This window comes from Dama dama, chromosome 7 (genome assembly GCF_033118175.1).
Source record: "Dama dama isolate Ldn47 chromosome 7, ASM3311817v1, whole genome shotgun sequence".
Taxonomy (NCBI): domain Eukaryota; kingdom Metazoa; phylum Chordata; class Mammalia; order Artiodactyla; family Cervidae; genus Dama; species Dama dama.
The window spans coordinates 2,419,292-2,432,575 of NC_083687.1; the positions used below are offsets into that span (position 1 = coordinate 2,419,292).

At 38.7% G+C, this 13,284-nt stretch overlaps 1 protein-coding gene across 1 annotated transcript in view; it reads right to left on the minus strand.

The window, feature by feature from the left end:
- Positions 1-9,623, minus strand: part of LOC133058998 (contactin-associated protein-like 3) — a 191,032-nt gene extending 181,409 nt beyond the window's left edge. The window contains exons 1-2 of the mRNA XM_061146042.1: positions 9,614-9,623; positions 4,432-4,542 (exon numbers count right to left, since the gene is read on the minus strand). Coding sequence (XP_061002025.1) covers positions 4,432-4,542; positions 9,614-9,623 — 121 coding nt within the window. The remainder of the gene's footprint in view (positions 1-4,431; positions 4,543-9,613) is intronic.
- Positions 9,624-13,284: the final 3,661 nt, after the last annotated feature.

Sequence of the window (13,284 nt, forward strand, 5' to 3'; positions counted from 1 at the left end):
TGTTGAAGCTGCCTCGAGGTGGGAGAAGTTAATGATTAATGACAGTATGCTGCCCACAAGCCTGGAGACCCCAGGCCAGTTGGACCTGAAAGTTGACTCCATTTACCTCACCACCAAACCATCAGAAGAACATCCATGAGCTGATCACATCCTCTTTGAACAATTGCTATAAAAACTCTCATTATCTCTCCGAAGTGTGGACACATGATTTAAAAAGCATTAGTCCCACTGTGGCCCCCTTTGCCTGGCAAAGTAATAAAGCTATCCTTTACCACTTCACCCCAAACTCTGTCTCTTAGATTCAACTCAGCACCAGTGTACAGAGAAACTGAGCTATCAGCCTCAAACAAAATGTGTGTATGATGCTGTGCTTAGTCGTTCAGTTGTGTCCGACTCTTTGGGACCTCATGGACTATAGCCTGCCAGGCTCTTATGTCCATGGGGATTCTCCAGCCAAGAACGATAGGGGAAGCACACTGACTGAAACCACCCACGCTGGCCAGGCACCATAGTAAACATTTGCATAAGTTGTTTTACAACAGGAGGTCCTGGTAAGGAACACAGAACTAATAAGCCACCACCAACAGGAACAGTTCAGGAAAGGTCAAAAGGTGACATGATGTGTCTAACCACCTCTCGGAATCCTTCTTGCTGGCATCCATCTTGGCTGAGCAATGCGTGTGCCACCAGGAAGGACTCTGAGTCAGAATGATTGGCCAAAGACAACCCGGAAACTAATCCCATCACCATAAAACTCAAGGCTGCAAGCCACGTGACAGCAGTTGTCCCGGGTTCCCTCATCCTCCTGCTCTCCACCCAGGCGCCTCCCCCCCCCCCCCTTCAATAAAATCTCTTGCTTTATCAGCACATGTATCTCCTTGGAAAATTTAATTCTGAGTGTTAGACAAGAGCCGACTTTTGGGCCCTGGAAGGAGTCTCCCTTCCTGCAACAAGAATGCTGGAGTGGGTTGCCATGCTCTCTTCCAGAGAATCTTCCCAACTCAGGAATTAGACCCAGGTCTCCTGCATTGCAGGCAGATTCTTTACCATCTGAGCCACCAGGGAAGCCCAAGAATACTGGTGTGGGTAGCCTATCCCCTTCTCCAGAGGACCTTCCCAACCCAGGAATTGAATTGGGATCTCCTGCATTGCAGGTGGATTCTTTATCAGCTGAGCCACCGGGGAAGCCTAAATGTGTGTATACTTCCTTCTGAAAGTGAAAGTGAAATCGCTCAGTCATGTCCGACTCTTTGTGATCCCATGGACTGTAGCCCACCAGGCTCCTCTGTCCATGGGATTCTCCAGGCAAGAATACTGGAGTGGGTTGCCATTTCCTTTTCCAGGGAATCTTCCCGACCCAGGGATTGAACCCAGGTCTCCCAAATTGCAGGCAGGCGCTTTAACCTCTGAGCCACCAGGGAAGCCCATACTTCCTTCTAATCAACTTCAATGAGCTTCTGGTCAGAACCACACATGGAGAAGGCAATGGCACCCCACTCCAGTACTCTTGCCTGGAAAATCCCATGAATGGAGGAGCCTGGTGGGCTGTATTCCATGGGGTCGTGAAGAGTCGGACAGGACTGAGGGACTTCACTTTCACTTTTCGCTTTCATGCACTGGAGAAGGAAATGGCAGCCCACTCCAGTGTTCTTGCCTGGAGAATCCCAGGGACAGCGGAGCCTAGTGGGCTGCCGTCTAAGGGGTCGCACAGAGTTGGACATGACTGAAGCGACTTAGCAGCAGCAGCAGCAGTAGAACCACACATTTCACCATCACACCTGTGTTTACAGATCACATGACCAAAGAGAACACAGCGATGTTGGAAAGCAGCATCTGAAATGCTACAGAGCCAGTCTGAGGAATAACAATAATTGTAAAAACAAAAGGCTATTTTTATATGCAAGATACAGAATGAAAGTCCAGCATGGTTTACCCTAAGATAGTCTTTGGTTTGGGTTTTGTTTTTTTAACTTTTGTCTGGAAAAACTTGGATAAACTGGATAAAGTTTCCTTAGGAGATTTTTCAGAAGAAAAAAATGAAGTCATATTACAACACTCTTATTTAGAATATACAGATTTCAGCAATCTTATTTTTATGAGAAATATTTGGTAACATAATTCTAGGAAATATCAACTTAATATTAATGGAAACAAAAGCAGCCGATATGATTAGACTCTCTGCTTGAGTTCTGCCTGTCCCTGGAAACATGTGGATCTACCCTGACTTCTCTGCTCATCCCTCTCAATATCCTTCACAGACCTCTTTTTTCTATTTATTGTAAAGTCTTCGCTAAGAAATAGTTTACTCCTTTTCATAAATTAATAGAAAACAAAATAAATGCATAAATAAAATTGTGAAAGCAAAACTATGTATAAAATGAAAAACATTAAATGTGCAATAAATTCTAATAAATCAGTACTGTTATGTGTTGAATCAGTGATGTACTTTAAAGTCATCAGATACCTTCAATTTTGAATTTTTTGACTTTGGTTTATACGGGGGTCAAATTTATAGATAGACAGATACACACTCACACAATCAAAAGTTATACGTAGATTATTCTCTTATCACCTTTATGTATCAGGTAGATGAAGTGATGGGCTATTATGTATAAAGCTCTTGGTGGAAGCTGTAATATTGGAGGCATTTCTAATTCTAATGAACATTCTAGAAGTTCAGTGATTCCTGGACAAAATAAGAAACTAGGAATGTAAGACAGGCCATCTTCTTTAAAACCTGCGAATATTATAAGATAGACCAAGGGAATTTTAACCATATATCAGGGAGTCCAACATGATTTTCATTGCTAGATCATATACAAAATATTTTTTTAAAGCTAAAACTACTATATATGAAGAATCATCATCATCACTATGCTCATTCTGCTCATCTACATTTTATACTATCCATATTTTACCTCACAGTAATCTAAAGTGAACTAATATGTTCTCCAGCATTCACCAAGGCAAAGGAAATGCAAAAAAAAAGACTCCAAGATGCTGACTTTTAACAGAAAACACACATAAATAATCCCTTAGTAGGAATACTGATAAATTGTGCTATCTAAAGCATGCTTTAGAAATGGGTCTGAAATCAGGTGGTAGCATCTAGAAATATTTAGCAAAATCTACACTGTATACAATCAGAGTAGCAACAACCATTAAAAAAAAAAAACTCATTAGCTGATTGCCACTCTTTTTAATTAATTTAAATATGCAAAGAGAGTAGTTTAAATATAGAAGATAAGCTTTGTACTTAGCATTTTATAATGATGGCTTATCATACTCTGAGTTATTAACTTTTTAATTAAATCTAATAGAAATAAGTTTATCTTAAACTTCAGGATTTTCCTTTCTAATGTTTATAAACTTTCCAGTGCTACCATGCTGACAGTACTAGAGTCCTGAATCAGAAACATATTCGACATATGCAAATTTGAAACACAACACACAAGCCCCTTGAGCTTCTTTAAACTAATTAAATATGGCTTATTTAGGTTTTACAATTTTAGGGCAACCACTGGAAAGTTTATATGATAACCTGATATTAGAGTAACTATCAGACCAAAAATGGGTAATTTGATAATTTAATTGATCTCATTGAAATCTAGATTATGGATGATGCTTTGAGGAGTAAATATCTGCCCATAAAATGCCTTTTCCTGGGCAAAGATGATGAAGGTAGGCAATTAACAGACATGCCTTCCCACCATGAGCTCAATGAATTTCTTCACCTGTTTTCTTACTTTTCCCTGCCCATTTATTGACCGATCACTTACTAGGTTTTTGGAATTTGATTCTTAAGGACACAGTAAATTCAAGCTAGAAAATCTTGAACGCTAATCTTAAACACTAATCTTAGAAAATGTCAAAGAGGGAGAAACACAGTCAATCCCCTAGTAGTATCTCCAGAGTTTACAGCAGTGCTTCTACATGAGGCAGTTAATTTTAACTTTTACTTTCTGAATAAATCTTTCATTTAAAAAATCTATCTCTTAAAAAATATCAAAACATTTGAGTTTTATGTGTATGCATTCACATATTTAATCCACTGAATTAATATATGTGCAATAGAAAAAGTGATTTACTCAACAACATTCAAATAGCAAAAGTGGATGAATAACTCTCCAAAAAATTAAGTCACTAACTCCTTTCCCACTAATAGGAAGGGGATCTTTATTTTCAGTAGCAGCCTTCACCTGATTTCCTCAGGCCAAGTCTGGAGATGAAGTCATTTTCCCACCATATCCTATGGCAGCTTCACATCTCACAGACATATGCAGTGGCCTATTGAGTTTTCCCCAGTGGCTGTGACCCTGGCTCTTCATGTGTTGTTTTAGTTATTCCTGACCAGCACACTTGATTAGTCACCCTTCTATAACCTGTTCTGAAATGAAAAAGTAGATTAACAAGCAAACAGTTGAGACTCACCATCCCTGCGATTAAGACTTGCAAAGCCAGGGCCATGGCTACTAGACAGCTCTGAGGAACTGGTGAAGGAAGCCCGGGGCAAGGAGGACGCCAGAGGAGCATCACAGTTATCTGGGGGGAAAAACACCACATTCTGGTTAACACATTGATTGACGCTTCTCTGTCTTCACTTCCTGTCTTCTTCCTGCCCTTTTACTTTCATCTCCTTCTCATTCCCCTCCCACTCTCCATCTTTTTCATCCTTAGTTCCCTTTCCTTTAACCAACAAGCTAGGAAATCACTAGAGCCTGTGGTAAATATTAGTCTTGATCAGAGGTTTATTAGTAAACCTTTAACATCTTGGTAGCATTTGTCACTTATCCATGGTGTATATTGTTCCTCCTGCCAAGCAAGACACTTGGGTTAGATCTCTCGATCAGGAAGATCCCCTGGAGGAGGAAATGGCAACCCACTCCGGTATTCTGCCTGGCAAATGCCATGGACAGAGGAGTTACAATCCACGGAGTCATTAAAGAGTCAGATATGACTGAGCAACTAAACAACAAAAACAATGGTGTAAATACTTACACTGTGGCCAATTCAAGGCTATAAATGTGATGTCACTAATCATGAAGTTGGAAAGAGAATGCATCCATCATTATAAGGCATTTTCACTACACAGATTCAAGGTATGTAAATAACCTCAAGAGACTAGATAACAGTAAGATGCCATAAAATAAAGTAGCAAACACCCTCTTCCAACAACACAAGAGAAGACTCTACACATGGACATCGCCAGATGGTCAACAATAAAATCAGATTGATTATATTCTTTGCAGCCAAAGATGGAGAAGCTCTATACAGTTAGCAAAGAAAAAAAAAAAAGACCAGGAGCTGACTGTGGCTCAGATCATGAACCCCTTATTGACAAATTCAGACTTTAATTGAAAACAGTAGGGAAAACCACTAGACCATTCAGGTGTGACCTAAATCAAACCCCTTATGATTATACAGTGGAAGCAAGAAATAGATTTAAGGGGCTGGATCTGATAGAGTGCCTGACAAACTATGGACGGAGGTTCATGACATTGTACAGGAGACAGGTTTCAAGACCATCCCCAAGAAAAAGAAATACAAAAAAGCAAAATGCTGTCTGAGGAGGCTTTACAAATAGCTGTGGAAAAAAAAAGAGAAGTGAAAAGCAAAGGAGAAAAGGAAACATATACCCATTTGAATGCAGAGTTCCAAAGAATAGCAAGGAAAGATAAGAAAGCCTTCCTCAGCCATCAATGCAAAGAAATAGAGGAAAACAATAGGATAGAAAAGACTACAGATCTCTTCAAGAAAATTAGAGATACCAAGGAAATATTTCAGGCAAAAATGGGCTCAATAAAGGACAGAAATTGTATGGACCTAAAAGAAGCAGAAGAGGTGGCAAGAATACACAGAAGAACTGTACAAAAAAGATCTTCATGACCCAGATAATCACGATGATGTGATCACGCACCTAGAGCCGGACATCCGGGAATGTGAAGTCAAGTGGGCCTTAGGAAGAATCACTACAAACAAAGCTAGTGGAGGTGATGGAATTCCAGTTGAGCTATTTCAAATCCTGAAAGATGATGCTGTGAAAGTGCTGCACTCAATATGTCAGCAAATTTGGAAAACTCAGCAGTGGCTACAGGACTAGAAAAGGTCAGTTTTCATTCCAATCCCAAAGAAAGGCAATGCCAAAGAATGCTCAAATTACCACACAATTGCACTCATCTCACACGCTAGTTAAGTAATGCTCAAAATTCTCTAAGCCAGGCTTCAGAAGTATGTGAACCATGAACTTCCAGATGTTCAAGCTGGATTTAGAAAAGGCAGGGGAACCAGAGATGAAATTGCCAACATCCACTGGATCATTGAAAAAGCAAGAGAATTCCAAAAAAAAGAAAAAAAATCTCTATCTGCTTTACTGACTATGCCAAAGCCTTTGACTGTGTGGATCACAATAAACTGTGGAAAATTCTGAAAGAGCTAGGAATACCAGACCACATTGCCTCTTGAGAAATCTGTATGCATGTCAAGAAGCAACAGTTAGAACTGGATATGGAACAACAGACTGGTTCCAAATAGGAAAAGGAGTACATCAAGGCTATATATTGTCACTCTGCTTATCTAACTTATATGCAGAGCACATCATGAGAAACGCTGGGCTGGAAGAAAGACAAGCTGGAATCAAGATTGCTGGGAGAAATATCAATAACCTCAGATATGCAGATGACACCACCCTTATGGCAGAAAGTGAAGAGGAACTAAACAGCCTCTTGATGAAAGTGAAAGAGGAGAGTGGAAAAGTTGGCTTCAAACTCAACATTCAGAAAACTAAGATCACGGCATCTGGTCCCTTCACTTCATGCCAAATAGATGGGGAAACAACAGAAACAGTGACAGACTTTATTTTTGGGGGCTCCAAAATCACTGCAGATGTTGACTGCAGCCATGAAATTAAAAGATGCTTGCTCCTTGAAAGAAATGCTATGAACAATCTAGACAGCATATTAAAAACCAGAGACATTTCTTTGCCAACAAAGGTCCATCTGGGTCAAGGCTACGGTTTTTCCAGTGGTCATGTATGGATGTGAGAGTTGGACTGTGAAGAAAGCTGAGCGCTGAAGAATTGATGCTTTTGAGCTGTGGTGTTGGAGAAGACTCTTGAGAGTCCCTTGGACTGCAAGGAGATCCAACCAGTCCATCCTCAAGCAAATCAGTCCTGGGTGTTCATTGGAAGGACTGATGCTTAAGCTGAAACTCCAGTACTTTGGCCACCTGATGTGGAGAGCTGACTCATTTGAAAGGACCCTGATGCTGGGAAAGATTGAGGGCGGGAGGAGAAGGGAACGACAGAGGATGAGATTGTCAGATGGCATCACTGACTCAATGGACATGAGTTTGAGTAGGCTCCAGGAGTTGGTGATGGACAGGGAGGCCTGGTGTGCTGCAGTCCATGGGGCCACAAAGAGTTGGAGATGACTGAGTGACTGAACTGAACTAAACTGAAGATGCCATAAAATAAAGTAGTATATGTCAAAATTTCAGAATGCATTACTTTGTTTTTATATGATTTACTTTATTATGCTAATTTATAAATTACTAAATTAATAAGTAATTTAATTTTATAATGATTGTATTTCCATACAAAATTCACTGAAAATTAATGATTAGGACTTCATAGCTGCTAAAAATTGGCTCCAGCACAATAGTCCTCAATGGGAAAATATTAAAAGTACTTCCTTGAAAGTCAGAAAGAACACCTTAACTACTGTTTCTATTGAACACTGCAGTAAAAGTCCTATTAGGACATAAAAGAAAATTTAAAAAATAAAAGCACAAAATTGGCGGGAAAAAAGGAACTGTTTTCATTTCCAGATGTTATATAGGCTGAAATTCTGAAAGTCACGGGCTAGCTTCATAATTCCTTATACAAAAGCTGATTACATTTCTAAACTTATTCATAGTTAGAAAATAAATTAAATAGAATAGCAAATGGTAACAAAACATATAAAATACCTAAGAATGAATCTTATAGAGTTTGCAAGATGTTTATGGAGATCATGATAAAAATTATACTGAAAGACATTAAAGAATAACTACATAAGCTCAGACTACAATGATCGCAAATAGGAAGACAGTATTTCTAATGTATTGGTTTTCTCTAGCTTGAATTGAAGATTCATTAGAAGTTCAATCAAAAGCCCAGGAGGTTTTTTCATAGAACTTGAAACACTGAACCACACAGTTCAAGGGTTCTTAATAACGTGCAGTATAGATGTGATTTAGCAGGTCTGTTAAGATGAATAGAAAAAATTACATCTTTATTTTCACTAACCTCTAGCTAAATTTTAGCATATTCCTCAATCACAAATGTAGACAAAAGAGACTGTATTCACTAGTGCTATGCATTTGTTACCAACGTAAATTACAGATACCCAGAAATATTGTTTATGGTCCTCCTTACTTCAAAATAACAGCATTTATTAAAATCACCACTAGAAAAATAAATAAATAAAATCACCACTAGATCTTGTTATTTAATGCTCTAATAATTAAGAAGACAGAGTATAATTTCTAATATATTGATATCAGCATCTCAATATAACCATTCACTTTGTAACCAGATGTATACATTTTACACATTTCACAAGCACTGCTCTGAAAAGAGGTCACAGCTTCAGCAAAGTGCCAGAAGGATCCATGGCACAAAGAAGAGCAAAGAATCTCCCATAGTGAGTGTGCGCATTATAGGTACAAGCTGTTGAGACATTCCTGGGAGATGATTACTACTGCGACATTTTTCAGAAAATTCCAGAAGATGGGGACCATCCACAATCCATAGTCAGCTATGCTAATGCAAATGTTGACATGATAGTTCCTCAAGGGTGACAGCCTGTTGTGGAGATGGAGCCTGCATCATTCCCCCCTTTAAATAAAGGGGTTCCTGGGGTCTAAGTAACCTCCTCAAGGTCACAAAGCTGTTTGAGGGCAAGTAAGGATTAATTCCATCAACTGCTTAATGTGGCAAGCCTGCTCCTTTCCCAGCTTCCACCTCACCCCAGCACAGCTTTCTTTCTAAGTCTGGCCAGATGCTCCCCACTTAGGCACATCTTTCTCATCTCACCATTTTAGGATCTCTCCTTACTGGATTGAAAATTTGAGGACCAAGTGTGGATTCTGGAGCCAGACGGGGTGTGGGTTTGGCATTTACCAAGCTGCCTACTACTGGGGTGTCGGTGGCCTTCCCTAAGCTTCAGTTATATCATCTGTACAATGAGGATGTTACACAACTGAATCACACAACTGGGAAAAAGGAAATCAAAGAATGACAGAGTTTCTATGAGGACTAAAGTATTTGTTTTTATTACTTTCTGTATGGTAACACAAGTCATTAAATAAACTTCTTCAAAATAGTCTATAAGCATATTTTCTCCATAGAGAGATATAGAAGGCAGCATTCAGAGTTCCAAGTCATATTTTCATTTTTTATTATTTCTTCAAAAGAAACCATAGTCTTTTTAAAAAAGAGTGAGATGTAATCACTTTTGTGATGCAATATTTGTTTTTGAGAAACAATTTTAAAAGTAATAGCTTTCTTTACAACCCTAATTGTTCCAATTCAATTTCACACAGTCAAATCTGAGAATGCACATGATCAAAAAACATGACCACATCCCACTACATGGAAGAGCAACTCTGTATATGCTTTCTGTGCATTCACTGTGTTTCTAAGTAAACTATATTCCAGCAATGTGAAGGCTCAGATGCCATCCAAAGTCTCCCTGACTATTGTTTTCTATCTGAAATGTCTATATTTTATACTATAATTCCTGAAGACAAAGTTGTAAAGACCCAATTTAACTTTTCTCTGGAATTATTAAAAAATTTTTTTAATTTCCACTGAATATCATTCTTATCAATATTCTGATAAATACTGTTTCTATCCCCCAATAAGCATGAATCCTGAAATGCTTCAAAGCTACAAGAATTATTCATAAACAATTATTTTTAACAAATGAGATAGCAAAACAATTGATAAGTACAACCATTTACCACCTAGGCAGGAAAAAGAAGTGAGTACAAGTAATAAACTTATAAGAATTAACAAGTGAAAATAGATAATAGTATAGTTAAATAGGCTAAAAGTAAGTTTATTTCTCTTTGTAATAACCACTCGTAATAATAACCACTTCGTAATAACAAGGCATACTCTCTGGAATGAAAAGGACAGTGTGGTGTGCTTAATCCACATAACTGGGGTTCCATTTTCATGCAGATTCTCAATCCATGTCTTCACTACTTTGGACTCCAGTTCTGAACGTAGCCAACTGTTCTGGGGGCACTGGCCAATTTCTAGCCCTCAGCTACACACACAGTGCAGAGAAGTTGATGACCCCTTGAAATCTACAGGACGTTCTAAGCTTATAAGACTGGCATGAAGGACACTCTAGGGACCCTTGAATAATTTTCCAGCTTCAGTTCATTTGCTACCACCCTCACTTTCTCCCAAAAGTATGTGCTGCAGCAGGTCCCAGTGTGTTCATATCTGCAGCTACCCAATGTGGGTCTACCTTTGGCACCTCTCTGCATGCCATGAGCTTGCATAACTACACTAGATCCAGTTGTTTAATTTCATGACCCTTGATGCCCACTCTGATAGGAAATAGGGTGGAGGACAGCAGAGGTGATTTCTAATTTCTTGCTTTTTCCAACAAGTTATGCATTCTAATAGTAGAGCATCCTTGGTGGCTCAGTAAAGAACATGCTTGCAATGCAGAAGACCTGGGTTCCATCTCTGGACCGGGAAGATCCTCTGGAGAAAGGAATGGTCACCCACTCCAGTATTCTTGCCTGGAGAATTCCACAGACAGAGGAGCATGGTGGGCTACAGTTCACGGGGTCACAAAGAGTCAGACACAACTGAGCAACTAGGACTTCTAATTTTCTAATAGTAGAACATATTTATATCTTTGCCAGAACAAAGTGAGAAAGGGAGCCTTAGACCATGTTCTTGGTTAATTCATTTAATTCACACATGCATATGTATTATGCCTAGCCATTAGCAGAGCCCAAAGATAAGCACTTTTATTTTTACTTCTTTGCTGTTCGGTCCCTCAGTTGTGCCTGACTCTGTGATCCCGTGGACTGCAGCATACCAGACTGCCCTGTCCTTCACCATCTCCCAGAGCTTGCTCAAACTCATGTCCATTGAGTCAGTGATGCCATCCAACCATCTCGTCCTCTGCCTCACCCTTCTCCTCCTGCTTCCAACCTTTCCCAGCATCAGGGTCTTTTCTAATGAGTCAGCTCTTTGCATCAGGTAGCCAAAGTATTGGAGATTCAGCTTCAGTATCGGTCCTTTAATTATAAATAAATAATCTTTCCCTCACTAATTTTGCCTCATAATCATTTCAAGTCATAAACACTCCTTTCTTTAATGAAGACTCTTGCTTCTCAGTTCAGTTCAGTTCAGTCGCTCAGTTGTGTCCAACTTCTTGTGACCCCATGGACTGCAGCACACCAGGCCTCGCTGCCCATCACCAACTCCTGGAGCCTACTCAAACTCATGTCCACTAAGTCAGTGATGCCATCCGACAATCTCATCCTCTGTCATCCCCTTCTCCTCCCGCCCTCAATCTTTCCCAATATCAGGGTCTTTTCAAATGAGTCAGCTCTTACATCAGGTTGCCAAAGTACTGGAGTTTCAGCTTCAACATCAGTCCTTCCAATGAACACCCAGGACTGATCTCCTTTAGGATGGACTGGTTGGATCTCCTTGCAGTCCAAGGGACTCTCAAGAGTGTGCTCCAACACCACAGTTCAAAAGCATCAATTCTTCAATGCTCAGCTTTCTTTATACTCCAACTCTCACATCCATACATGACTACTGGAAAATGCCAAGAAGTAAGTGTATTTTAATTTCATGGTTGTAGTCACCATCTGCAGTGATTTTGGAGCCCAAAAAAATAAAGTCTCTCATCATTTCCATTGTTTCCCCATCTATTTGCCATGAAGTGATGGGACCGGATGCCATGATCTTAGTTTTCAAAAGCATCAGTTCTTCAGCACTCAGCCTTCTTTTACTTCTTTAGGCTCCTTTTAACAAATTAATCTAGACCTGAAAGTTGCATGTAAAATTATTCTTCAGGGTTGAAATTTTCACTTTTTACTGTAAATCAAATAGCAACACTACAAGAACAGCCTGTCATTAATTTTAGTGCTGCAAGATAGCAAATTAATATCCATTAATTAAAACTATTACTAGGTTGCCTGTGGTATAAATCCAAAACAATCATTGTTATTATAATTAAATTATACCTCATGTTCCCCACAGTGGTTTCATACTGGTAGAGTTTTCATTTTCAGATCACTGCATCTGTGAAATAACTTGCATCTTTTTGAGAAAAGTTTAAATTATAAAATAGTGCATTCCAGAGTCTTATATCCAAATGGCAGATAATATTTAGCTAGGTAAGTACTTTTAATAAAAAGTGCCTGCCTAGTGATCTGATTTTGAACTTCAAGAAAGTCAGCAACTCTAATACAAAAAGTCAGTTTTGAAAACCCTTCCTCTTAGAGCTGAAATCAATGAATTTGAAAATAGGAAGTCATGGAGAAAAGTCAATGAACCAACAACTAACTCTTCGAAAGATTAATAGCACTGAAAAGCCTTTGGCCAGCCTAGTTTAGGTAAAAAAGCCATAACATATTAATATCTAAAATGAAATAAAGGACATAAATACAGATTCCATAGACATCAAAAGGATAATAAATGAATAGTATGAGAAATTCTGTGGGCATAAATTTGATCATCTAGATGAAATGGACCAATTCCTTGAAAATATAGTTTATATCTAATAAAGAATTTGAAACAATAATTCAAATATTCTTTTAAAAATATATAATAATAACCTTCCAAAACAGAAAGCACCAAATCCAAATGGCTTCACTGGTGAATTCAGTGAAACATTTAAGGAAGAAATCATGCCACGTCTCCATAATCTCTTTTAGAAAATAAAAGCAGAGGGAATAATTTATGCCTTATTCCATGAGGCCAATATTACAATATAAAAAAAGTCACAGATACTACAAGAAAAAAAAACTTACAGACCAATATTTCTCATGAACACAGATACAAAATCCTCAACAAAATATTAGCAATCAAATCCAACAATGTTCAAGAATAATTATATACTACAAACAAGTGGAATTTGACCCAGGTATGCAGGGCTGGTTTAACATTCCAAAATCAATTTATATAATCCTTCATATCAATAAGCATAGATGCAGAAAAGCATCTGACAGAATCCAATACCTATCAATGGCAAAAACGCT